This window comes from Myxine glutinosa, chromosome 13 (genome assembly GCF_964187855.1).
Source record: "Myxine glutinosa chromosome 13, kmMyxGlut1.1, whole genome shotgun sequence".
NCBI classification, from domain to species: Eukaryota; Metazoa; Chordata; class Myxini; order Myxiniformes; family Myxinidae; genus Myxine; species Myxine glutinosa.
In genome coordinates this window covers 9325313-9352621 of record NC_136273.1, presented here as the reverse complement: position 1 = coordinate 9352621, position 27309 = coordinate 9325313, and the positions used below count along the sequence as shown (strand labels likewise).

Sequence of the window (27309 nt, the reverse complement as noted above, 5' to 3'; positions counted from 1 at the left end):
ATCAGAGAATTTTTAAGTGAATCTTCACCATTGAGTGATAGGGTCAAAACCCGATACATAGCACGATATCTCAAGAAGTTATGGACAAATTTGGACAAACATGGTGGACAGGTTGGGTGTGTGATAAGACCGAATCTATTCGATTTTTGTGAAGATCTGAATGTGGATTAGGATACAAGAATTTTTTTTTTTTTTTTTACTAATTCGTCACCATTGAGAGATCGGGCGAAAAGCGATGTATAACATGATATTTTTAAAACGTCATGGACAAGTTATGACAAAACTTGGTCGATGAGTTGGTTTGGTGACAAGAACAAGTTGATTCGATTTTGGTTCAGGTCCGAATCCAGATCCGGCCTATCAGAGGGATACAAAACATAAACTGTTCAGCTCCACCGTATGCGCTCTGCCGAGTGCCGTTCTAGTTTTTGTATACCAAGTCGCGGCTCATGTAAGAGCTAACACATTGAACATATAATAAAGGGAGCGGAAGACAAGAGGGGGAGAGAGAGTGAAGCATAACAACAGTAGAAAACAGGGACATCGGGAGATCTGTTGAAGGCAAAAGTCTGGGGCGGGGTACACGGGATAAACAAGATGGACACAACTCGGACTTTCAGGAAATAAAACAGAATTTGAAGGAGGTGGATTTGGGGTGGATTAGCGGGGGAAGAAAAGATCAAGGTTTTGGATGGGGGAAGATCAGAGATGGTGGTGAACAGCTGTTTTAAAGATCAACAGCTGTGCTTCCGGATAAAAAAAAAGAAAAAAAAAAGCTGTGCTTCCGGATGAAGGAATAAAATGATTCTTTGTGTAAAATTCATAAGATTGTCATTGAGCAATTTTTTGTAAATGTGTTTATGTGCGCCGTAAATGTCAGGAAACTTTCCGAGAATGGTGAAAGTGTGAGATGATGAAAGGGGAATCCGAGAGTAAAACAACAAACAGAATAATCTGGATGTCATGAAAGAGAGGAAATGTTATCCGGGTCTCTGTGCCACCGCTGAGAGCGCGTTTCGCAATGTACAATCATTTCTCAATCGTGGAAGTGTTTTTCTATCAGCTTCTGGCATCGCGCTGCGATAATCGTCCTCTTCATGACCAATTTCCATGAAGGGCGACATTTTGAAACTCAAAGGTGTTTAAGGACGTGGGGATGGTGGGAGTGCTCCCTTGCGTTTAAGAAAAAAAACTTGAGGCAAATCCGTATATGCAACCACCTCAAATTAAGGGTGTCTTTAAGGGGAAAGTTATGCATCCTTTGGCTGCTGGTTGCATCATTGCTGGGAGTGCCGCTGATGCAGTGCTCCCTGTTCCCAGGAACTCGGTACTCCGAATACCCATAAGCCAACTTAACCCGTAAGCCACCTTAACCCTGAAGCCACCTTAACCCTGAAGCCACCTTAACCCTGAAGCCACCTTAACCCTGAAGCCACCTTAACCCTGAAGCCACCTTAACCCTGAAGCCACCTTAACCCTGAAGCCACCTTAACCCTGAAGCCACCTTAACCCTGAAGCCACCTTAACCCTGAAGCCACCTTAACCCTGAAGCCACCTTAACCCTGAAGCCACCTTAACCCTGAAGCCACCTTAACCCTGAAGCCACCTTAACCCTGAAGCCACCTTAACCCTGAAGCCACCTTAACCCTGAAGCCACCTTAACCCTGAAGCCACCTTAACCCTGAAGCCACCTTAACCCTGAAGCCACCTTAACCCTGAAGCCACCTTTACCCTGAAGCCACCTTTACCCTGAAGCCACCTTTACCCTGAATCCACCTTTACCCTGAATCCACCTTAACCCTGAAGCCACCTTAACCCTGAAGCCACCTTAACCCTGAAGCCACCTTAACCCTGAAGCCACTTTAACCCTGAAGCCACCTTAACCCTGAAGCCACCTTAACCCTGAAGCCACCTTAACCCTGAAGCCACCTTAACCCTGAAGCCACCTTAACCCTGAAGCCACCTTAACCCTGAAGCCACCTTTACCCTGAAGCCACCTTTACCCTGAAGCCACCTTTACCCTGAAGCCACCTTTACCCTGAAGCCACCTTTACCCTGAAGCCACCTTTACCCTGAAGCCACCTTTACCCTGAAGCCACCTTTACCCTGAAGCCACCTTAACCCTGAAGCCACCTTAACCCTGAAGCCACCTTAACCCTGAAGCCACCTTTACCCTGAAGCCACCTTTACCCTGAAGCCACCTTTACCCTGAAGCCACCTTAACCCTGAAGCCACCTTAACCCTGAAGCCACCTTAACCCTGAAGCCACCTTAACCCTGAAGCCACCTTAACCCTGAAGCCACCTTAACCCTGAAGCCACCTTAACCCTGAAGCCACCTTTACCCTGAAGCCACCGTAACCCTGAAGCCACCGTAACCCTGAAGCCACCTTTACCCTGAAGCCACCTTTACCCTGAAGCCACCTTAACCCTGAAGCCACCTTAACCCTGAAGCCACCTTAACCCTGAAGCCACCTTAACCCTGAAGCCACCTTAACCCTGAAGCTACCTTAACCCTGAAGCCACCTTAACCCTGAAGCCACCTTAACCCTGAAGCCACCTTAACCCTGAAGCCACCTCAACCCTGAAGCCACCTTAACCCTGAAGCCACCTTAACCCTGAAGCCACCTCAACCCTGAAGCCACCTTAACCCTGAAGCCACCTTAACCCTGAAGCCACCACCAGGTAATGATGATAAACCTGAGATATTAAGCATTCAGTGTTCTTCACCAAACGTGCTGTTTCTGTCGTTTTCATACCAAAGCAGGATACTTCCGGTTCGTCCCCATTTCATTTACCGTCACCCTCTGCTCGTCGAGGGCCTCAGACCTGCCCTGAAAGTGAAAGGTAGACATACCTGTGGGGACAAGAGAATGCAAGAGATTTATGCAAACACGATTAAACTTAAAGGTCCACATTCAACTTTATCGGACAAGCACGACATAGACACAGACAAACTGCACATGCCATGGCAAGACCCAACCTGTGGACTTCGCACGGATCGTCCCAACACAAACAAACGCTCCCAGCCACGTCCTCACTTCACAGCGCAGGCACCACCAGTCTCAACAAGCAACCGGTGCCGAAACCTGTTCAAACACTTCCGCAATCGGTTTAATTCCCTCTTTATCGTTTAATCGCCGAGTTTCGATATTTAAAACCTTTCGATTTATTGATTCTGTTCTACTGATTTCTATTAATTAGCGCAAATAAAAAGTGGGGTATGACGGGCCTCCGTGATAGTTCGATGAAAACGAAAAATGACTGCAGGGCGTGTATCTTCACAAAGCTGACAAACATTGTCAGCACGAATCGCCCTGAGGGTAGCTGTACTATATAAAAATATACCACACGGGTCGGAATCTTGTTGCATTTCGCAAGTGATGCGTGACATTTACATTTTTATAATTCTTGCAACACGAAATGTCCTTGTATTTATTTCCTCACTTTCTGTTCCAGCACGTGATGAAGAAGACATGTTTGTGTGTAAGAAGCCACCATCTCCATTCTCTCTTTTATTTACCATAAACGCATATTCCGCATTACAGTTTACTTTAATGCGAGCAACGTATACCGGTACTGTACGTAAGTACTTAGCAACGTACGGATTTACCTTTCGTCATCGCGATCACATCTGTTGCTTTTACACGACCGAACTGTGTTTTTCACTGTTCTGTGCACGGGAACGGCATTTCGACCTGCATGTCGGGTCTGGTGTAGGCCATTTTGAGGGTTTGTATGAAAGCCATGGTGGTGCCTCCATTAGGGTCCACTCACTGACTAGTCCATTGGTGGTGCCTCCATTAGTGTCCACTAGCTGACTAGTCCATTGGTGGTGCCTCCATTAGTGTCCACTAGCTGACTAGTCCATTGGTGGTGCCTCCATTAGTGTCCAATAGCTGACTAGCTCATTGGTGGTGCCTCCATTAGTGTCCACAAGCTGACTAGTCCATTGGTGGTGCCTCCATTAGGGTCCACTAGCTGACTAGTGCATTGGTGGTGCCTCCATTGGTGTCCACTAGCTGACTAGTCCATGGTGGTGCCTCCATTAGTGTCCAATAGCTGACTAGCTCATTGGTGGTGCCTCCATTAGGTCCACTAGCTGACTAGTCCATTGGTGGTGCCTCGATTAGTGTCCACTAGCTGACTAGCTCATTGGTGGTGCCTCATTTATGGTCCACTAGCTGACTAGCTCATTGGTGGTGCCTCCATTAGGGTCCACTAGTTGCCTGGCCCATTGGTGGTGACTCATTTATGGTCCACTAGCTGACTAGCTCATTGGTGGTGCCTCCATTAGTGTCCACTAGCTGACTAGTCCATGGTGGTGCCTCCATTAGTGTCTAATAGCTGACTAGCTCATTGTTGGTGCCTCCATTAGGTCCATTAGCTGACTAGTCCATTGGTGGTGCCTCAATTAGTGTCCACTCGCTGACTATCTCATTGGTGGTGCCTCGATTAGTGTCCACTAGCTGACTAGCTCATTGGTGGTGCCTCATTTATGGTCCACTAGCTGACTAGCCCATTGGTGGTGACTCATTTCTGGTCCACGAGCTGACTAGCTCATTGGTGGTGCCTCCATTAGGGTCCACTAGCTGCCTAGCCCATTGGTGGTGACTCATTTATGGTCCACTAGCTGACTAGCTCATTGGTGGTGCCTCCATTAGTGTCCACTAGCTGACTAGTCCATGGTGGTGCCTCCATTAGTGTCCAATAGCTGACTAGCTCATTGGTGGTGCCTCCATTAGGTCCACTAGCTGACTAGTCCATTGGTGGTGCCTCAATTAGTGTCCACTCGCTGACTATCTCATTGGTGGTGCCTCGATTAGTGTCCACTAGCTGACTAGCTCATTGGTGGTGCCTCATTTATGGTCCACTAGCTGACTAGCCCATTGGTGGTGACTCATTTCTGGTCCACGAGCTGACTAGCTCATTGGTGGTGCCTCCATTAGGGTCCACTAGCTGGCTAGCCCATTGGTGGTGATTCATTTATGGTCCACTAGCTGACTAGCTCATGGGTGGTGCCTCCATTAGTGTCCACTAGCTGACTAGCTCATTGGTGGTGCCTCCATTAGGGTCCACTAGCTGACTAGCCCATTGGTAGTGCCTCCATTAGTGTCCACTAGCTGACTAGCTCATTGGTGGTGCCTCCATTATTGTCCACCAGCTGACTAGCTCATTGGTGGTGCCTCCATTAGTGTCCACTAGCTGACTAGGTCATTGGTGGTACCTCCATTAGGGTCCACTAGCTGACTACCTCTTTGGCCGTACCTCCATTAGGGTCCACTAGCTGACTAGCTTATTGGTGGTGCATCCATTAGGGTCCACTAGCTGATTAGCCCATTGATGGTGTTTCCATTAGTGTCCACTAGCTGACTATCTCATTGGTGGTGCCTCCATTAGTGTCCACTAGCTGACTCGCTCATTTGTGGTGCCTCATTTATGGTCCACTAGCTGACTAGCCCATTGGTGGTGACTCATTTGTGATCCACTAGCTGACTAGCTCATTGGTGGTGGTCATTTATGGTCCACCAGCTGACTTGCCCATTGATTTTTATGCAGAAGTTGGGATGTTCATGAGTCAAGACGTTCATACAAGCCCTTGTAATTGTATGTTCCGTCTCAGACAGGTTGGTGTAGAGGGTGTTGCATCATAAAGATCCCTGTTGCTGGGATGGACATTTTGTGTGTTCGTCCCGTCAGCCATAAATAATTGTTGGTGGACGTTAAAGATCCCTCGGTGCCTTTCGATGAAGAGTGGGCGAGTTATCTCTAACTCCATCCGAGGATTGCATCCTCCGAGATGCAGGTTGATGCACTGTCATTTCACCAGGACACCAGTTTTAGTTGGATGTGGCCATGCCAGGGATGTAGGCCAGAATAAATGGCTCAAAGGCAGGCACGTTATCACATGACTGTCATAAAAGCCTGCATTGTATATTTTCTTCCTGACTGCTTACGTATTTACCCCATACATCCATTCCTCTCACACCTTTATTTACTGGGTTTACTTCATCATTGAAATCTTGGCATGACGAGCTGTTGACAAATACTGATGGTGTGCTGCAGATTTGAGGAGGTCTCATTGTGCCGAGAACGATGGCTCCCGTGAAACCCCACGCAGTCCTGGAGTGTGCCGTGCTGGCAGCCATTTTGGTATGGTTACATGTAGCCAAGAACAGCCCTTTGACCCTCTCGATGCTCGTGTCCCTGCCGAGTGTCTTTATGGGCCAGGCCGCATGGGACGCACATGGCCATCTCGGTCTTCGCTGGCGTAGTGGTGCAAGCTGCGGATTGGTGGCAGGTGGATTCCTCGGGCCTGTGGTCATCTCGTCCGCTTCTCTGTCACCCATTGACGGCATAGCCGCTCTTGTAGCGGTCTGGGTCTCTGCACTTGGTGGTAAGCCGATATGCCTCCGCCCACATTATTACATCATTAAACATATACCAAGTTGGACTTAAATTCCTTCAGCTGTTCTATCACATTTTTACCTGCCATGACCTCTGACCTTTAATGCGGAAATCTAATCAGTTCATCTTTTCATCATTATATATACTTGTAAAAAAAAAAAAAACACCTTTAGAGGCCATTTTTCCCCGCAAGCGGGGGTAGGCCTTTTTCGGGGACCGTGGTTGTTGTTGTTTTTTGGTCCCCTTTTTGAAGCAATGTTTTACGGCTGGATGCCCTTCCTGCCGCCAACCCTTTTTGTCGCCTTTTTACGACAAACAGGGAATTACCAGTTAACTGGTACTCAATTTGCCGACCTCGGAAGGATGACAGGCTGAGTCAACCCCCCTGGCGTTAATTCAGCGATCGACCGGGATTCGAACCCAGGATCCTAGGATCCTAGGATCCTAAGCTGGCAACCTAGCCGCTAGCCCAACACCAGGCTTATTATATATACTTGTACCAAGGTCAAAATCCCATCACTGGTTAACAAGCAAGCACAAGAACAGAATTTTTTTTTTTACCTCAAAGGACCTCTGACCTTTGACCTCTTGAACCCAAAATATAATAAATTTATCTTTACATCATTATACATATTTTACCAAGTTTGACTTGGTTCACTTCGGTCTTTCTTAAGTCATCGCAGTAACAAAAGCCTATTACAGAAACTGACCTCTGACCACTTGACCCCATAGTCTAATCGGTCCATTTTTGCGTCATTACACATACTTCTACCAAGTTTGATTTAGGCCCCTTCAACCGTTCTTAAGTTATCGCAGTAACGAAAACCTATTACAGACTCTGACATTTTACCTTTGACCTCTTGACCCCCCCAAAAAAGTTCATCATTGCATCATAATACATACTTCTACCAACAATGGTCAAAATCCCGGCACTGGTTCACAAGTTATTGCAGTAACAGAATTTTTACCAAACATGACCTCTGACCTTTGACCTCATGACCCCAAATCTAATCTTTACATCATTATACATACCTGGACCAAATTTGACCTGGATCTCTTCAGCTGTACTCAAGTTATCGCAGTAATGAAAACCTATAACGGACGGCCGCATCGACAGCCAGACAGATAACCGAAAAACATAATGTCTCCAGCAACTTTGTTGGTGGAGGCATAAAAAAATTTTGTTCACCTCGGCAAACACGGTAAGTTTTTTCGGTTCTTTGATGAGCCTATGTTCCTGTCTTTGCAGCATTGCAGTCCCGAGTGGCATTCTTTACGGCGCTGCTGTTCATCATGTTGTCTGCGGCCATACTTGCTCCAGTAGCAATGGCAACTCCATGGGAGACAGTGGGACACACGTTACTGTGGCTTATGTTTGGACCTGCGTTACCTTGTCTACTCCCCCACGGAATGACACCAGGCGAGGCGCTGGCAGCAGGCACGGGCCTTGTCCTCCTTGCTGGAGAGTGGGCAGTGGCCATCGCTGCACCAGGGGTGGGGTGCAGGGCAGGGCAGGGGGATGGACCTTACTTTTTACCTTGAACATGGTAAAGATCAAGTTAATGGATTAATGTATGTGTCTTGCAGCTTTAACATGGCATGCCTATGTCGACATGTTCATCCCGCAAACAGTCCAACTCGAGATGACTATATAATCCGGTTAATTGAATTTTTTTATGAGATTGAGGCTCATGGAAGAGTCAATGATATATACAATGCCTTCAGAAAGTATTCACACCCCTTGACTTTTTTTCATATTTTGTGTTTTTCAGCCTGAATTTAAAATGGATTGAATTGAGATTTTTGTCACTGACCTACACATAATACCCCATAAGTTCAAAGTGGAATTTTATTTTTTAGAAATTCTTACAAAGTAATTATTAGAAATGAAATACAGAATTATCTAATTTACATGAATTTCCATGAGTAAAATATCAACCCCCTGAGTCAATACTTCGTAGAAGCGCCATTGGCAGTGATTACAGCTTTGAGTCTCCTTGGGTATGTCTATCAGCTTTGCACATCTGGATTTGGGGAGTTTCTCACATTCGCCCTTGTAGATTTGCTCAAGCTCTGTCAAGTTGGATGGGGAGCGTCGATGAACAGAAATCTTCAAGTCTTTCTACAGCTACTCAATGGGATTCAAGTCTGGGCTTTGGCTGGGCCATTCAAGGACTTTCACTTTCTTGTTCTGAAGCCATTCCAGTGTTGCTTTAGCTATATGATTGGTGTCATTGTCCTGTTGGAACGTAAATCTTCGCCACAATCTAAGGTGTTTTCCACTCTGAAGCAGGTTCTCCTCAAGGATTTGCCCATATTTGGCCCCATTCATTGTTCCCTCCATCCTTACAAATCTCACAGTCCCTGTCGCTGAAAGGCATCCCCATAGCATGATGTCACCACCATGCTACATGTTAGGGATGGTGTTAATTGGGTGATGAGACGTAGCGCTTTGTATTCCGGTCAAAGAGTTCACTTCTCATCTCATTAGACCACAGAATATTTTGCCTCATGCTCTCAGTCTTTCACATACATTTTTGCAAACTCCAGGTGTGCTGTCATGTGCCGTTTTCTCAGGGTTGGCTTCTGTCTGGCCAATCTCCCATAAAGTCTGGATTTGTGAAGTGCTGTCGTGACTGTTGTCATTCCGGAAAGTTCTCCCATATCAGCCAAGGAACTCTGTAGTTCTATCAAAGTGGTTATTGGGTTCTTGGTCATCTCCCTGCCCAAGGTCCTTCTTGCCCGGTTGCTCAGTTTGGTCGGCCGGCCAGCATAATGTCTGGGTAGTTCCACATTTTTTCATTTCCTAATGACAGAGTTCACTGTGCTCTTGGGAACTTTCAACACTCTAGAAATTGTTTTATACCCTTCTGCAGATCGATGCCTCCTCACAATTCTATCTCGGAGTTCTATGGACAGTTTATTGGACTTCATGGTCGAGTTTCTGCTCTGACATGCATTGTCAACTGTAGGACCTTGTGTAGCAAGGTGTGTTTCTTTCTAAAACATGTCCAATCAATGGAATTGGTCACAGGTGGACTCCAATCAAGTTGGAGAGACATCTCAAGGATGATCAAAGGAAATCGGATGCACCTGAGCTCAATTTGGAGTGTCATAGCAAAGGGGTTGAATACTTATGTCGATGTGATATTTCAGCATTTTCTTTTTCATAAATTTGCAAAACTTTCTAAAATCCTGTTTTCTCTTTGTCATTATGAGGTATTGAGTGTGGATTGATGAGGGAAAAAATGAATTTAAACTATTTCAGCAAAAGGCTGCAACATAACAAAATGTGAAAAAGTGAAGGGGTCTGAATACTTTCTGTATGCACTGTATGTGTGAGGGGGAAGGTGGGGTGACTTTAGAGAGCAGACAAAAAAAAATTCAATTGTTCTTAGCCCCTCTATGGTATATGTTAGATACTTCCATCATATTAACTTTATATGTGGGTGGCTCAAATCTGACTTGGAGTTTTGGTTATAATTAACCTTGACAGGTAATCACCAAGCAATCGTTTTTTATGTTTTTTTTTTGTTTTTTTTTTGTTTGTCATCTTTCTCAGAATTTATTGTTTATTTTTCATTGTTCCGCTCTTTATTACCCACTAACTGCCACCTTGATTTTCTGCCCCTGAATGAAAGCAGGAAATACATGATTCCCAACACGATAAACAAAATTTCCCTCAAATAATTACCTCCGTCTCCCATGTTTTTCACCCCTGTCTGTTTGTTTGTCTGTGAGCAGGATATCAAAAAGTTGTGGATGGATTTGGACGAAACTTGATCAGGTTGGGTGTGTGATAAGGACAAATTGAGTCGATTTTGGTGAATATCCAGATCCGGATATGGGAATTTTTTTATTTTTCAAGTGATTCTTCACCATTGAGTGATAGGGCCAAAAATGATATATAGCACAATATTTCAAAAAGTTGTGGACGGATTATGACAAAACGAGGTGGATGAGTTGGGTAAGTGACAAGAACAAGCCCATTACCTTTTGATTCAGGTCCGAATCCAGATCCGACTTAGCAGTGGGATACAAAACGTGAACTGTTCAGCCTGGCGGAGGTACGTGCTCTACCAAGTGCCGTTCTAGTTATAAATGTCATCACATTGCTTTGCTTCTTGTAAACAAATGTCCAGGACAAATTGGAACCACCTCAATTTCTCATATAGAATAATCATATCGGTCGGATACACCAATAAGAAAGGTTGCCAATTATAGAAATGTTATTTTCTTGCTATAAGTCACATGACTGATATGGGTGCAAAATTTTAAGTCCTGTCTTTAAGTATTTTCTTCTGTGCAGACAGGGTCCAGTCTCGAGGTAGTCGTTGTACTTTTCGTCTCTTTTCTTTTCGGCAGACAATACAGCCCATCACTGCCTTCTGCCTCATTGCGTCTGGTGGAGCAGGAATCATCGGTTTCACTCTCGGCATCTTGAGCAATTATTTAGCCTTCAAACCACCAGGGGTCCGTGCGATGGTTTTCTTTGGCCTTTGCCTTGTCTATGGTCTTGGAATCTGCTGGCCTCTTCTCTCGTACATGAGCCAACAACCTAACCCCATGCGTTGGTTTATGGAATTCTTCACAGGGACGCCTGCGAGGTTAGTACACATGCCATCACATGAAACCGCATGAATATCACCTGCAACATAGTCATTGGAACTCGACCCTTTTCATGTACAGCTTTGCATGCCAGATTTCTGCAAATTGATGCATTATTAATTTTTTTTCTTTTACTTTTATTGAGCTCTGAGGCTCATCCTGGAGCTTGTAAATACAATGAAAGACATCAGTAGACATCATTGTATTTTTGCATGAATTACAAGGTCGTTGGTAAGCAAAGCACAAACATGTATACGGAAGCCTGGGTTCAAATGATATCTGAATTTGGGTTTCTCTCATCATGACCCAATGGTTCATATGGGAATAATAAACATGCGAACCCATTTCTGATCATTTGCCTTGAAATTATTTTATATTAGCAGTGGCTACCTGGCACTGCCTGGGGAGGGGTGGAGGGAGTCTGGGTGTGGGTGAGCTTTTCCCAGTTGTCATCTCACCCATGAAAGAGTAACAAACAAACACACACAGACGAAACTTTTTATAAGATTTCAACGTTTTCAATGCACATGTGTCAGAACCCCAAAGCAGTTTTTCCTGTGCAGCACCTTGGGGGTGTTGGGGGAGAGGGAGGGGGTTGTATGCAAAAGCTGACCCTGGGTACCCCCAGTACGTTTGCAAAATTTGGAGATTAGCCCAGCCGTTTTTTGTTTTTTTTCGATGATTTTTCAGAACTACACAAATATACACACAGAAAATTTTCTTGAGGGGGGGATTTTTTGGGGGTATGGGTAGGTTAAAACTTTGCCCAGATTCTGAAGTTCCGACACCCAAAATTTGAGGCCAATGCTTCGGTCGTGAAAGAATAACACACCAACACACAAACAAAGACTAGAAAATACACGACATGACCAAAAGTATGTGGACACCCGAACATCACACATTTCATTCCAAAATTGTGGGCATTAATATGGAGTTGGTCCCCCCCTTTGCTGCTATAACAGCCTCCACTCTTCTGGGAAGGCTTTCCACTAGATGTCGGAACATTGCTGTGGGGATTTGCTTCCATTCAGCCACAAGAGCATTAGTGAGGTCGGGCACTGATGATGGGCGATAAGGCCTGGCTCGCATCCAGCATTCCAATTCATCCCAAAGGTGTTCGATGGGGTTGAGGTCAGGGCTCTGTGCAGACCAGTCAAGTTCTTCCACACCGAACTCGACAAACCATTTCTGTATGGACCTCGCTTTGTGCACGGGAGCATTGTCATGCTGAAACAGGAAAGGGCCTCCCCCAAACTGTTGCCACAAAGTTGGAAGCACACAATCATCTAGAATGTCATTGTATGCTGTAGCGTTAAGATTTCCCTTCAATGGAACTAAGGGGCCTTGCCCGAACCATGAAAAACAGCCCCAGACCATTATTCCTCCTCCACCAAACTTTACAGGTGGCACTATGCATTCGGGCAGGTAGCGTTCTCCTGGCATCCGCCAAACCCAGATTCATCTGTCGGACTGCCAGATGGTGAAGCATGATGTATCACTCCAGAGAACGTGTTTCCACTGCTCCAGAGTCCAATGGCTGCGAGCTGTACACCACTCCAGCCAACGCTTGGCATAGCGCATGGTGATCTTAGGCTTGTGTGCGGCTGCTCGGCCATGGAAACCCATTTCATGAAGCTCCCGACGAACAGTTGTTGTGCTGACGTTGCTTCCAGTGGCAGTTTTGAACTCGGTAGTGAGAGTTGGAACCGAGGACAGACGATTATTACGTGCTACGCGCTTCAGCACTAGGCGGTCCCATTCGGTGAGCTTGTGTTGCTACCACTTTGCGGCTGAGCTGTTGTTGCTCCTCGACGTTTCCACTTCACAATAACAACACTTAAGTTGACCGGGGCAGCTCTCCAGGGCAGAAATTGGATGAACGTGGTGTTGGAAATTTGGAAAGGTGGCATCCTATGACGGTGCCACGTTGAAAGTCACTGAGCTCTTCAGTACGGCCCATTCTACTGCCAATGTTTGTCTATGGAGATTGAATGGCTGTGTGCTTGATTATATATACCTGTCAGCAATGGGTGTGGCTGAAACAGCCGAATACACTAATATGAAGGGGTGTCCGCATACTTTTGGTCATGTAGTGTATGTATATCGATGCAAAAGAAAATTCCACCTATGCCATTCTAATAGCAAATGCGTGGTTAACTTTGATTGGTCATTATGAAGAAAAGGTTTTTTATTTTTTGTTCATGTATTTTAGGTTTTTTATGTTAGTTTTTATTTTGTTTTTAGGGTTTTTTTTAGAGCTAAAAACATTAGTTTTTTTTTTAATGATTTATTAATATTCACGTACAGGTATGTATATTTTTACATGTGCATATGTGTACAGTTTATTTTTCACCATTGACATGTCTACAAAATATTTACAAATTTTCATGCATAATCTTTTCTACAACTCAGCAACCTTTTCTGCCCTTGTCAGCTCATGCTGACCTGTTCTCTTCCACTCTCATCATTACATTAACCTTTTATTCTAAGGAGAGGGGTGAGGGTGCGAGGAAAGTGGAGAGAGTTACACCTCAACACTCGTCACTTCCAGGATGGAGGGGTGCGAGAAGTTGGATGGGGGCAAGAGAAGGAGAGAGAGAGAAGGAGAGAGAGAACGAGAGAGAGAGAGAAGGAGAGAGAGAGAAGGAGAGAGAGAGAAGGAGAGAGAGAGAGAAGGAGAGAGAGAGAGAAGGAGAGAGAGAGAGAGAAGGAGAGAGAGAGAGAGAAGGAGAGAGAGAAGGAGAGAGAGAGAGAGAAGGAGAGAGAGAGAAGGAGAGAGAGAAAAGGAGAGAGAGAAAAGGAGAGAGAGAAAAGGAGAGAGAGAAAAGGAGAGAGAGAAAAGGAGAGAGAAGAGAGAGAAGAGAGAGACATCTGGGAAAGAGAGGAACGAGAGGAGAGAGAGACAGACAGAGACATGTGGGAGGAGAGTGCTGCCATTTATCAGGAGGGGGAGGGAGAATGGAACATAGAGGGTGAGGGGGAGGGGGAGTTTGCAAAGAGAATGTTATGTCATAGTGAGAAGATAATGAAAGCAGCACACAAAGAGGGAAACAATGCGAACAAATCCATTCAGCTATTCTCAAGTATCACATTTGTACCTGACATGACCTCTGTCTGACCTTTGCTGCAGAAATCTAATCAGTTCATCTTTTCATAATAATAAATACTTGTACCAAGTTTTGTCAAAATCCCATCAAGTTAGCTTGGTAACAGAAATTTTACCTAACGGGGCCTCTAGCCTCTAGCCTTTGACCTCTTGACCCCATGTTCTAATTGGTTTATCTTTGCTTCATTCTTCATATTTGTACCAAGTTTGACTTCGTTCCCTTCAGCCGTTCTTAGGTTATCAACAACAACAAAACAACAGGCATTTTAAGGCCATTTTCCCTGCAAGAGCGGGGGTTAGCCTTGCGGTCCCCATGACAATCTTCTCCATTTTGCCCTATTTTCTGCATCTCCCCTTGTTAACCCCCTTGCCCGCATTTCTTCTTCCACCATCTTTAGCCAAGTCTTTCTCGGTCTTCCCCGTCCTCTACTTCCTTCTACATTCATTTCCATCACTCTTCTCAACCAGTCACTTTCATCCTTCCTCAACACATGACCAAACCATCTCAACCTGTGGCTCTTCACAGCATCCATCACAGGCTCTATTCCCATCATATTTCGCAATTCATCATTTGTCTTCCTCTCTCTCAACGATACTCCGCACATCCGTCGAACCATTCGCATTTCCACCCTTTCCAACCTTCGTTGCTGCTCTACGTTCATTACCCATGTCTCGCTCCCATAAATCATAACACTTCTCACACATGCAGCATACACCTTTCCCTTCAGCTTCAACGACACTCCCCTCCTCATCAGCACGCCACTCAGTTCCCGAAACTTCTTCCATGCACATCTCACTCGAGCAACCGTTGCCGAATCTGATCCACCTTCTCCATTCAGCATGTCTCCTTGGTAACAAAATGTTTTCACACCTTCCAGCTTCACGCCGCCTCCAAGATCCAACTCAACATTTCCTCCATCTGCAGCTCCCTCTGTGCACACCTTACACTTGAATGTAGCTGCCACACTGGTTAATGACCCTCTCAAACCACTACATTTTTGATGAACCCACTCAGTGCACATTGGGCATTGAATGGAATTCACTCCGACACCCTTCCTGCACACAGCACACGGCCACTTCCCAGTTCTTTCCACCTCACCACATGCTTTACCACTTGCCATCACCTTCGTTTTTCCGATATTCACCTTCAGACCTTTTGTCTCCATACATTCCTTCCACTTGTTCATCTTCTCCTTCAGTCCATCCATACTTTTTGCAATTAACACCAGATCATCGACATACAACAACTCCCATGGGTAAACCCTCCTTTACGTTCTGAGCCCGCACCTCCATGACAGCTACAAATAGTAGTGGACTTAGTACCGACCCCTGATGCACTCCCACCTTCACCTCAAACTCACCACTGTTCCCGTCCTTCATCCTTACAGCTGTGCGCGCTCTTTTGTACATTGCCATCACTACTCTGATCAACCATTCCTCCACTTCTAACTTCCTCAATGCCCATGTCACTACTTCACGTGGAACCCTATCGAATGCTTTCTCCAGATCAACAAACCCAAGAAACAACTTCCTCTTCTCCATATACTTCTCCTGCAACTGCCTCACAATAAACAGCACGTCTGTCGTTCCTCTTCCTGGCATAAATCGAAACTGCATTTCGTCAATCTTCACTTTCTTCCTTATCCTCCTTTCCAACACCCTTTCCAATACCTTCATTCCATGCTCCAATAACTTTATCGCTCGATACGAGCCACAGTCCAGAGGGTCACCTTTCCCCTTCTATAGAGGGACGAGGGTACTCAGTTCCCAATCCACTGGAATGCGGCCTTCTTTCACCACCAGATTGCAGATCTCTGTCATTCTCTTCACACCCCAATTTCCTGCTGCCTTCAACATATCTCCTACAACTCCCGTCGGCCCTCCCGCTTTTCTACTCTTCATTGCTTTTATGGCTTCCTCAACGTCCTTCTCGGTTATCTTCTCTGCTGGTCCTAAAACTGGGTTACTCTCTATGTTGCCATCCCATTCATTCTCTGCATTCAACAGTATTTCCATATATCTCTTCCATCGTCCTTTAATTCCATCTGGGTCCACAACGATTTGTCCCACTTCATCCTTCAAGCAACTCACCCCCATCACATCACACCTCTCTTTCGCTATCTGCTTTGCAATCCTGAATACCACCTCTGACCCTCTTCCAAATCCAAGTGTTCGCCGAACTTTTTCCTACATGCCTCCTGTGCCTTTGCTACCTCTTTCTTTGCAGCCTTCTTGGCTGCCTTATAGCTTTCATGCTCTGCCTTTTCTGCCCCCATACCCTTCGCCTTCTGCCACTCCTTGAACTTCTTCCTCTTCTCATCAATCTTCTTTCCAACTTCATCATCCCACCACCATGTTTCCGAGTGCCTCGGTGGTCCTTTTGTCCATCCACATACCTCACCAACGGCTCCCAACAGACTAGCTTTCATTGACATCCAACCACTTTCAAGCTCAACCACATCATCCTCTACCATATTCAGCCTCTCTTTTAATGCCTCCCTCACTGTCACCTCTTTCAACCTCCACACCTTCATTCTCGGTTCGTACTTCACCCGCCGAGCTCTCCTCGCACCTTTCACCCTTATGTCGCAGACAACCAAGTGGTGCTGTGAAACAGCCTCCTCCCCCGGGATCACCTTTGTGTCCCGGAGGTGGTCCCTATCTCGCCTACGCACCAGCAGGTCGTCAATGGGGGTCGTCGACCCACCTGACGTATATGTGTTACGTGGTCCCCTCGGTGAATACCTGGTCTCGGTGACCCCCGGACCGTGAGAGGAACTTCGCCAGAAAGCTGTATTATATATGCGCTTTCGCCACGCAATCCATATGAATTTCACCCAAGAGACAACTGATGTTCAAGGATATATTTCAATGGTAATGATACCATACAATTTCAATGACACAACCACGGAGATTTTCCCCGAGCAATCAACAATACACAACCATCAACAATTCCCAATCCACAGTCAATTCCCTATGATTAAGATGGCCATCTTATATATGTGTGTCCCGGTGAGTACTCACGACCCCCTTTTGGTCTCGGTCCCGCACAATGTCTCTGGGCCCCTCCTGACCAAGATGATGGTCGGCGTCGCCGCACTCGGGCGGTTGAACGAACCCCGGGTGGACGTGTTTCCACCGGGCAGGTATCGTACCGCTACCAGGCACCCCGGCTGCAGCCCCTCGTGGCCACGCGAAGCGGGTACGGGAAAGCAAGCCAAAAGCCCCACGCCGCTTGCAAGGCGTGTTAGGCCCCCACGGGTGACCCGTACGCGTCTTTTAGACGGTGTCGCGAACGGCGCCAAACGCTGGGTTGGTGCACGGCCACACGACAGTTTGACGTCCACCGGGCAGGTATCCGTCCCGGTAACTCCTCTCGCCAGACAGGCTCGGGAACGCCGCTTTTCCACACGGCTCAATCAATCCCCCCTTTCGTCGGAGCGGGGCGAGGAAGAAGAATACCCGTCCTTTTTCCTCGTGTCTTTTCCTCTTCCGTTTCCGGTCACTTCCGTTTCCGGCCACTATTTCAGAAGGGCTCCTGACCCTCCAACCACAACAACCCTTAATATACTACACATGGATAAGCAAAGACCTGAATGGTAATTCACATACATTCACATAAATATGTAACACTCCCCCCCTTCAAGAAAGAAAGTTTGAACCCAGCGAAAACTTTCTTTGCCGGCCAATTTGGAGAAACAAACCAGAGAACTCAACCCCCCCACATTATCAGTTCCCCCCGGGCACAGTTATCACTTAAAAATAAAGCAACCAAAATTTCACCACAACCCCTCCAGATTACTCACTCTGGACTAAGCACCAGCAACGACATTGTCCCTGCCAAATCAAACTCCATCTCATGACCCTCTGACTTTGACCGTCAGTTTCTTGTGAATGAAGGTTAAGGGGTTGATCAAAGATCCAAAGTTAAGCCACTCGATAGCACTTTTTCCGGGAGGCCAAGCCGAGTATTCACTACCTGGACGCCTTGAGGAACGTGGCGTTCACGGTTAATCCGTGTAGGAATCTCGGCGGCTCCGCCGCATTCAGTGCTTCCGCTTTTCAGAACTTCCCTAATAATTATGGGGGGACCGCTTGTCACTGTAGTCCCATGAATAGCGATCTCCTTCTCGGCCACTACTTTGACAATCCTTCCTTCGGGAGCTGCCGTAACTCAGGGAGCCTCCATAATAATATTGATTGCGGCCACCACCAAAACTACCGCCCAGTTGTACTCTCCTGTAGACCCCTCGACGCCTACGAAATGCCTTCCCTACTGTTATGGTCCGACCCTCCAAATCCTTGCCATTCCAATTCTTCTCTGCCTCTCTGGCGTCTTTTGTGCTGGCAAACGTGACAAAGCCGAACCCTCTTGACTGTTGCGTTTCCCAGTCTCTTACCAACCGCACTTCCACCAGCGGCCCATATCTGTTGAAGACAGAGGTCAGAACTTCTTCCTCTGTTTTGAAGTTCAGTCCCCCTACAAATAATTTGGCCCTTTTGTCGCCATCCCGAGCTGGTGTGGCGTTATTTTCCCTGCTGGGCTCTTTACCAACCCTCAGGTTACCATAAACTTGACCCCCGGCCAAATCATTCCCGATAACCACAGATACACCCTCTACAGGAAGCGTGGCTTGTAAACCGACGGTGACCGGTCCTGACACCAAATCGGACTCCAAATGGATGACATGAAGGGGAGCACTAACACCGCCCCCGATCCCCTGTAAACGAACACTATCCCCCGTTGCCGTCTCCTCGGACCATGGCAAAATGCCTTCAAGCATTAAAGATTGATGTGCCCCTGTGTCCCTCAATATCCTAACCGGTTTCCGGTTAGTCGAGGCTCCATCCCGTGACACAAACCCCTCTGAAATAAATGGTTGGTAACCCTTTTGATGGCGATTTCTCACAATGGCCATTGCGTTTGGAGTCGTAGTAGTCGGACTCCGCTCTGGGTCTTCGCTTTTCATGCGGTAACAACTGGACATCAAGTGTCCAGGTTTCTTGCAAAAAGCGCAAGTAGGCCCGGAGGAAAAACTCGTGGTCTGCCTCGGGCCCCCCGAACTATAAGTTTGTCTTGGGCCCGCATCCCTCTGATTTCGAACAGGTGGGGTATCATAGTTGTCCCCATAATCATCTCGAGGCCGCCGCCATGTATGGTCGTTCTCCGCACCTGCTGTTCCCCACCTCCCCTGCGGAGATCTAGGCGAGGAGTTAGGTTCGTGGACCCCTATTCGGTGGGTTAAGGCATAATCATCTGCCATGGTGGCTGCGTCCCACAACTTTGGCACTTTCTTTTCCTGCAGGTACACTTTGATGTCCTCGTGGACACACTGCTGGAATTCCTCCACCAGGATCAAGTCCCGCAATGTTTCGAAGTCTTTCCCGACTCCTTTTGACTCACACCACCGATCAAACATGTTTTCTTTCACTCTGGCAAACTCCACATGGGTCTCACTCTCCCTCTTCCTGGCATTCCTGAATTTTTGCCTGTAAGCTTCCGGAACCAACTCATACGCTTTGAGGATGTGCGTCTTCAGTACCTCATAATCTGCACATTGGTCCATTGGTAGCGCCGAATAAATTTCCTGAGCTTTCCCCACCAGCACACTTTGCACGAGTATGGTCCAGGCCTCCTCCGGCCAGTTTAATTGTCGAGCCACTTTCTCAAAGTGTGGAAAAAATTTCGCGACTTCTTTTTCACTGAACGGTGGAACCAGCCTCACATGTCTGCCCACATCCCAGGTTTTCTGGTTAGGTGTCGACCCCGTCAGCAAGGGTGGTGCCTCTCCCCGTTCTCTCATTAACTCCAGCTCCTTGAATTTGATTTCTTGCTGAAGCTCCATGTCACGTTCCTTTAATTCCCTTTCCGCTTTTCTCTCCTCTGCTTCGAGGTCCCTTGCAGCTCTCCTCTCCTCTGCTTTTCTCCCTTCTAACCTTTCCTGGAGTTCTCGTTCCACTCTCCTTTCCTCTGCTTGTTTCTCTTCTCTCCTCTCTTCTGCTTTCCTTTCCTCTTCTGATCTTTCCTTTTCTGCTTTCCTTTCTTCTTCTGCTCTTTCCTTTTCTGCTTTCCTATCTTCTTCTGCTCTTTCCTTTTCTGCTTTCCTTTCTTCTTCTGCTCTTTCCTTTTCTGCTTTCCTTTCTTCTTCTGCTCTTTCCTTTTCTGCTTTCCTTTCATCTTCTGCTCTTTCCTTTTCTGCTTTCCTTTCTTCTTCTTTGATCCGTTCCTGGCTCCGTAATTGCAACTCCAGTTTCCGGAGCTCAACGTCTTCTGGTTCTTCGGGTAGCCACTCCCAGGCTAACTCGTCCCATGTTCCTAATCCCACCATAGATTGTATCACCGTGGCCTGCAACTCTGCCTTCCTCAAATTAGTTCGGACCTCCAAGTTAAAATGTTTGGCCAATTTCAAGAGGTCCGACTTTAGCAACGCTCGGAACTGTGCCTCACTCGGGGTTACCACAAAGTTCTGTGCCACAAACGCCATGGTGCCTATCGTTAACACCTGTTAACCTTCACCCAAGACTTTACCCCAATTTCTCAAAAAAATATTTACCAAGTAATAATTAATTAATAAATTTTAATTAATAAAAAATTATTATTTTATTATGTTATACAATTTTAGATCCCGGACGTAGACCCAATTGCGAAACCGCAAATCGTAATTTGGACGAGCCCCCAATTCTGTTACGTGGTCCCCTCGGTGAATACCTGGTCTCGGTGACCCCCGGACCGTGAGAGGAACTTCGCCAGAAAGCTGTATTATATATGCGCTTTCGCCACGCAATCCATATGAATTTCACCCAAGAGACAACTGATGTTCAAGGATATATTTCAATGGTAATGATACCATACAATTTCAATGACACAACCACGGAGATTTTCCCCGAGCAATCAACAATACACAACCATCAACAATTCCCAATCCACAGTCAATTCCCTATGATTAAGATGGCCATCTTATATATGTGTGTCCCGGTGAGTACTCACGACCCCCTTTTGGTCTCGGTCCCGCACAATGTCTCTGGGCCCCTCCTGACCAAGATGATGGTCGGCGTCGCCGCACTCGGGCGGTTGAACGAACCCCGGGTGGACGTGTTTCCACCGGGCAGGTATCGTACCGCTACCAGGCACCCCGGCTGCAGCCCCTCGTGGCCACGCGAAGCGGGTACGGGAAAGCAAGCCAAAAGCCCCACGCCGCTTGCAAGGCGTGTTAGGCCCCCACGGGCGACCCGTACGCGTCTTTTAGACGGTGTCGCGAACGGCGCCAAACGCTGGGTCGGTGCACGGCCACACGACAGTTTGACGTCCACCGGGCAGGTATCCGTCCCGGTAACTCCTCTCGCCAGACAGGCTCGGGAACGCCGCTTTTCCACACGGCTCAATCAATCCCCCCTTTCGTCGGAGCGGGGCGAGGAAGAAGAATACCCGTCCTTTTTCCTCGTGTCTTTTCCTCTTCCGTTTCCGGTCACTTCCGTTTCCGGCCACTATTTCAGAAGGGCTCCTGACCCTCCAACCACAACAACCCTTAATATACTACACACGGATAAGCAAAGACCTGAATGGTAATTCACATACATTCACATAAATATGTAACATATGTAACAAGCTTATTATCCTCTTTCTGGAACTGAGTATTACAAATCAACAAATCAGCTCCATCAGCAAACTCCAAAATCCTTTCACCTTCTCCATTTCTCACACCATATCCGTAACCCCCATGAACTCCCTCAAAACCATCCATACTCCTTCCCACATGTCCATTCAGGTCTCCTACCACAGCAACTACCTCATCTTTCACGTTTTCCATCAGCTTCTCTATAGCACACCAGAACTTGTCCTTCTCTTCATCGCCCCGACCAACCTGCGGAGCATATCCCGAGATGACGTTCACCAAGAGCTTTCCAATCATCATTTTCACCATCATCAACCTTTCACTCACTCTAGTCACACTCACTACACTGTCTACAAACTCCTCAGAAAACAGGACACCAACACCATTCACACCTTCTGGGCACCCTTGCCACACAAACTTGTATTTCTGTCCCTGCCTACCCTTCACCATTCTCACACCACTTCCCTTCCATCTCGTCTCCTGCACGCAACATATGTCCACTCTTCTTCTGACCAATACTTCCACCACTTCTCCTGATCTCCCTGTCATTGTCCCTACATTCCATGTCCCAAACCTCAGAAACCGATCTCCACATCGGGCATCAGACGTTTCGTCGTCATAAATGGAATGATTTCTACCCTTGCTTCGATTGGGTTCCCCACCTTGAGTTTTGACGAGAGGGAGTGGGGTCCCCCACGGGGTACTTCGGGCTGTACCCTGCCCATATGTGGTTGTAATTGTCATGGTTCTCTTTTTGAGGCAATGTTTTTATGGCCGGATGCCCTTCCTGACGCCAACCCTTTCAGTCGCCTCTTACGACACGCAGGGTTACGGTGTACCTATTCTAAACCGGGGTACACACCGTTCTTAAGTTATCACAGTAACGAAAACTTATTACAGACTGACCTTTGACCTATTGACGCTGAAATCAAATCGGTTAATCTTTGCAGCATAATATATACTTGTACAAACTTTGGTCAAAATCACTGGTTCACAAGTTATCGTGGTAACAGGATTTTCACCTAACATGACCTCTGCCCTCAGACCTTTGATCTCGTGACCCCAAAATGTAATTGGTTCATCTTTACCTCATTATACATACATGCAACAAGTTTGACTTGGATCTGTTGAAGAACAATTTTGTGTACATAAACAAAGTCATGAACACTTGTAAATATTTTAATAACACTGGGAAAAATACTCATTTGATTACAACAGAAATACATTATAGAACTCGCAGCACAGAATTTACAGCACAGGATTCACAGCACAGGACCTGGGTCGGAAATGAGCATTCTTCCTTGATTGAGCGAACTTAGCTTCATTTTATATCATTCAGAACAATAGGGGAATTGATGATTGGGTCTTCACAGTAGGAGGGGGTAGGGGGGGGAGGAGATCGGGGGCCGAGGGATTCCGATAAGGGGTTTAGGGAGGGGTAGATCTGGGGGACGGGGTCGTCTTTTTGCCGCCATGAGGATTTGCTTTCCATTGTACTCGAGGTTGCCCCGAGAGCAAAAAGGGCCTAATGCATACCAACTCAGGGTGTGTTCACATTCTGTCTCCATGCGCACTTGCCAGTTTGATAAAGATCGAACTCACAGATGTCCAGTGGTTGCTCAGTCTTCCTACTCAAGCTGCACGTTTTGAGAACCCATTTGATCTCAAAATAAATACGATTTAACTTTTGGCTATACAGATGGGATGCCGGTGATAACTCACCGACCCTAACAAATATAGAGGTCTTCTATAGATCTCTTCAGCCGTTCTCAAGTTATCGCAGGAACAAAAACCTATCACTGGCGGACAGATGGATGGGAGCACGGACGGAGGGACGACAAGCCAAAAACATAATGCCTCCAGCGACTTTGTCGGTGGAGACATTTAAAAAAAAATTATACATCTAAATCTAGCAAATATGGCCTGTTCCACCCAATCCGAAAAAAGAACTATCGCCAAGGCTTGCAAACAAAGAAACATCCAAGAATACCACATAAAGTTGAGCAATAAAGTCGTTTCAGGTATATTAGCAAAAAAGACAAATAAAGAAAATGGAAAGGTAAGGGAATGGTGAAACGGGGGTGTGTTCCATTACCAGCAGTTTGTAGAGAGAGCACTTGCCAAGTGGATTAAGCACTCACACAAGCACTCCAGCAAAATGGTTGATAAGAAACAGCTGGCTCAAACGGCTTAATAAGAAATTCGTGATTTGTACAGAGATCTGTAGGTATGAAGATCAGGCATTCGATGATTGAGGAAAGTGAAAAAATAAATTTTGAGCGCTTTGTCGTACAGAAACCGTTGTGGCCTGTTCCAAGACATGCATTGTTGAGCAGGCTGAAACAAAATGGCTGCTTAAGACTCCTGTGAGGTGTCAGCAGGCAGAGCAAGATGGCGCGCCGCCACAATGGTAAGGTTTATTTTGGTTTTTATGATGAGCACTACCGAAATTATCTTTAAAAGTGGTATTTAAATTTACCCAAACACCCAGTCTTTATTCATGCAATCCCTTGGAGTTCTTTTAGTATGCATGCAAAGTTTTGGGCTGCTAGGTTCCATGGTTTTGGAGTTATGGAGGAGACACACACACATACAAACACACACACACACTGATATTATTATAGATTATTTTGTGTCATTTGTTTTTTGTGCCTTTATGCTTATTATAAATTATTTGTTTTCATCAAGGTGGTGTTACTCGTTCGCTTCTCTGTGGTGCAATTAGATTCTAAATTAAACCATTTTTGAAGTTATAAGAACTGTTTTTTGCTTGAACGGACTGTTTTTGCTTGCTGTATCAAAGGCGGCATTGCAAAGTTACACCCAGATGTGCCTGACAATGTGTTTGCTTTTGACTGACCTTTCTTCCCTCTACCAATGTAGTGACGTAATGTGTCATGCTTTGCCAATCCTATTTCACATCTTCTCTTCTACACAATGTTAACGAATTGATATCGTCATTGTAACTGGACCCTTTTCAATTGCGAGCTTGTAAATAACATAGTGCTCCTCAGATTCACCTTTTGCTCCTTAAATATTATGAAACCTAATATATATGGTGTTACCAAACAGACAAATATCATTCCGATCCTTCAATAGCCACAGTTTGCTTGCTTTATTCAAAATTACATACTATGACGGCCTCATAATTAAATATCCACTTGTCTTTAGGCCATTTTTGGTACTCTACTGGGTCGTCCTCTTTCTCATCGCTGTCGGTGTCGTCGTGATGACAGCATCAGAGCGTCGAAAGAACAACATTCCATGTCGTGGCCGTGTGGTGGCCATGAGCCACCCTGGGAGTGTGCATCACCGCATAAAGATCATCCGCATTCGTAAAGCCTTCCATGCACTGGCTGTTGCAGCCTACGTACCCGGCCTCGTCTGTGAACCGGGCCTCTTAAGATTAGCATCTGCTGGCGCTTTGGCACTGTTTGTTCTACTGGAGTGCTGTCGTGCGTTGAATGTTCCACCACTAGCAAGATCTCTGGAGGCTGGACTCCGACCTTTTGTGGATTCGCGTGATTCTGGTCGGCTCATCCTCACCCACATCTACCTTCTCCTTGGCCTTTCTGCTCCCATCTGGCTGGCAGCAAGGCAAAGTGATACGGGTGATTATTTTATTCGAACATGAAAAATACTAATTCTTTCTTCTGCTTCTCTTTCACTTTACCTCCTCTTGTTTTCCATTTTCAAATGCATTTTTAAAAACTCAGTGTTTTTGTTAACTGTTGTTCGCCGTTGCGTTTTTATTGCACATTTTCTGCCTTTTTCGTTTCTCTTTTAGAATATTTGTCTTCTCCTCGTCTGCTTCCAACCATAAGAAGTATTTGCACTGTTTTTGTCACTATTATTTGTTGTACTGTCACTATTTTTACCAGCTCATGGACGCCTAGCCAGCCTTGCCCCTTATGCGGGCGTCCTTTCCGTGGGCCTCGGTGATGCGGTTGCAGCATTGGCGGGCAGCTCCTTGGGCCGAATACACTGGCCCGGCACGTCTAAGACGTTGGAGGGAACGACTTTCTCTCTGCTCACTCAGCTTGCGCTTGCCCTCGTCATTCTCGGCCCCAGCTTGGACGTTGTTCTTCCCCTTGCTGCCAGTCTTGGCCTGGTCTGCTTGTTGGAGGCCTTCACTGAACAAATTGATAACATGCTGCTGCCACTCTATCTCTTTGCACTTTTCACGGTCTGATACCTACCACATGGCATTTCCATGGAAAGAATCGCAAACGAGTTGTTGTTTGGTCTCATAAAAATCAGTTGCTGCCAGGTTATGGAAATGTGAAGCGGTCTTGACTTTTCACATGGCTGTCTTGCACAAAATGGCTTTTGAAAAAAAAAATCTAGTTTTGTTTTCCTATTGCATTCTGATTTGTGACCAAAAACCTGGAATTATTTGCGCAGACTGATAAAAAATTTTAAAGTGTTATGGGGGGGGGGGGGTGGGGGCAAGAGGACTTCTCCAAAAGATTTTCATGATTTTTTTATTATTTTAATATCCCTCACATGATTGTGATGTTATTTTGAAGCAACATGCTTGGGTTGTGAGGCCTAGCTTTGGTTGTCCAAGTCCTCGGACTTGGTCATGGCATCTGATTATTTGTGCAGGCTTTCTTCGTGCCATCTATAAATTATTGTTAGGAAATCCAAAGTGAAATGCATTCTTTTTTTTACTGTGATGTATTTACCGACTGTTTCCACCCTTTGCTCTTATACACCAAAAATACCTTGATTAATCATCAGTGTTTGTGGATGAATCTGTTGTTTGCCAAACTCGGACTCTTGATGTATAACTTGATGGCGATTTATATTTGCTTCAATTCATAACATTCATTTTTATTTTTTTTGATGTTAGTATGTGGTGAGACAGACATTGCTGCTGCTGATGTATTTGATATTGATCTTTGCACATGTTACCAGTGAAACGGCTCATTTGAGAGCTAACACTTGTGCTGCTTCAAAAATGAAAACCTTATGGATACAGCAAATTGTACAACACTGGTAAAGTGCTTGTGTAAGACTGGGTTGTCATGACATTGTGCTGTTATTCACATTTGGTTGTCTCCACCATCCTGTACCATGGTTCGCCCTGGTTATCGACACACGAGTTGTGGTTCGGGCTGTAGAAAATTTGGTTGGGAGTCATGGTCAGGGGTGCACAAGTTCCCTGCTGAGAGAGTCGGGTCCACGAGAGCATGAGCTGGGCAGAAAAATCGAGAGTTGGGGCACAAAGCATGGAAGCTGGAGCATGAAGATCGAGAGCTAAGGCCCCCAACCAATGTCCCACCTCCAACAAACCAAATCTCACCACTATCCCCATCTCAAAGCAGATTGGTTTGCTCCACCATCCTGGTGGAAGCTTGTTAAGTCATTTTCCAGTAGAAACAAATAGGAAATAAAATACCTTAACTGGTGTTGATTTGCCATGGAGGGAAGAGAAGTGGACGTTTTGGGCCTAACCCTTCATCAGAGCAAGAGATGAAGGGTTGGGCCCGATACATCCTCTCCACACCAGATTAATCGCCATTTAAGATATTTTATTTCCTATTTGTTCTGACAAATTGTGCTAAGATTAG

At 46.1% G+C, this 27309-nt stretch overlaps 2 protein-coding genes across 7 annotated transcripts in view; one reads left to right on the top strand and one right to left on the bottom strand.

The window, feature by feature from the left end:
* ASCC2 (activating signal cointegrator 1 complex subunit 2) overlaps positions 1-3247 on the bottom strand; it is a 53606-nt gene extending 50359 nt beyond the window's left edge. The window contains exons 1-2 of one of the 5 annotated variants that reach the window (XM_068133715.2): positions 2982-3247; positions 2758-2855 (exon numbers count right to left, since the gene is read on the bottom strand). In XM_068133715.2, coding sequence (XP_067989816.2) covers positions 2758-2853 — 96 coding nt within the window. In that variant the 5' untranslated portion in view covers positions 2854-2855; positions 2982-3247. Of the gene's footprint in view, positions 1-2728; positions 2862-2981 lie in introns of those variants that run through there. The other 4 variants (XM_068133717.2, XM_068133716.2, XM_078767051.1 and 1 more) reach the window with 4 other exon arrangements.
* An 80-nt stretch (positions 3248-3327) lies between these two features.
* Positions 3328-26753, top strand: DOLK (dolichol kinase). 2 transcript variants are annotated; one of them, XM_078767050.1, is made up of 7 exons: positions 3330-3353; positions 3458-3484; positions 6065-6395; positions 7656-7900; positions 10772-11013; positions 24905-25344; positions 25615-26753. In XM_078767050.1, exons 3-7 carry the CDS (start codon positions 6095-6097, stop codon positions 25923-25925), a joined length of 1539 nt encoding a protein of 512 aa, XP_078623176.1. In that variant the 5' UTR covers positions 3330-3353; positions 3458-3484; positions 6065-6094; the 3' UTR covers positions 25926-26753. The 2 variants fall into 2 exon arrangements, with proteins under 2 accessions (XP_067989833.2, XP_078623176.1); XM_068133732.2 differs by having other exon boundaries at positions 3328-3484.
* Positions 26754-27309: the final 556 nt, after the last annotated feature.

Coding starts and splice junctions, on each gene's coding strand:
- DOLK (XM_068133732.2), top strand. CDS start 6,095: ATGGCTCCCGTGAAACCCCACGCAGTCCTGGAGTGTGCCGTGCTGGCA. Junction 6,396..7,655: donor CTGGGTCTCTGCACTTGGTG/GTAAGCCGATAT, acceptor CTGTCTTTGCAG/CATTGCAGTCCCGAGTGGCA. Junction 7,901..10,771: donor TGGCCATCGCTGCACCAGGG/GTGGGGTGCAGG, acceptor TCTTTTCGGCAG/ACAATACAGCCCATCACTGC.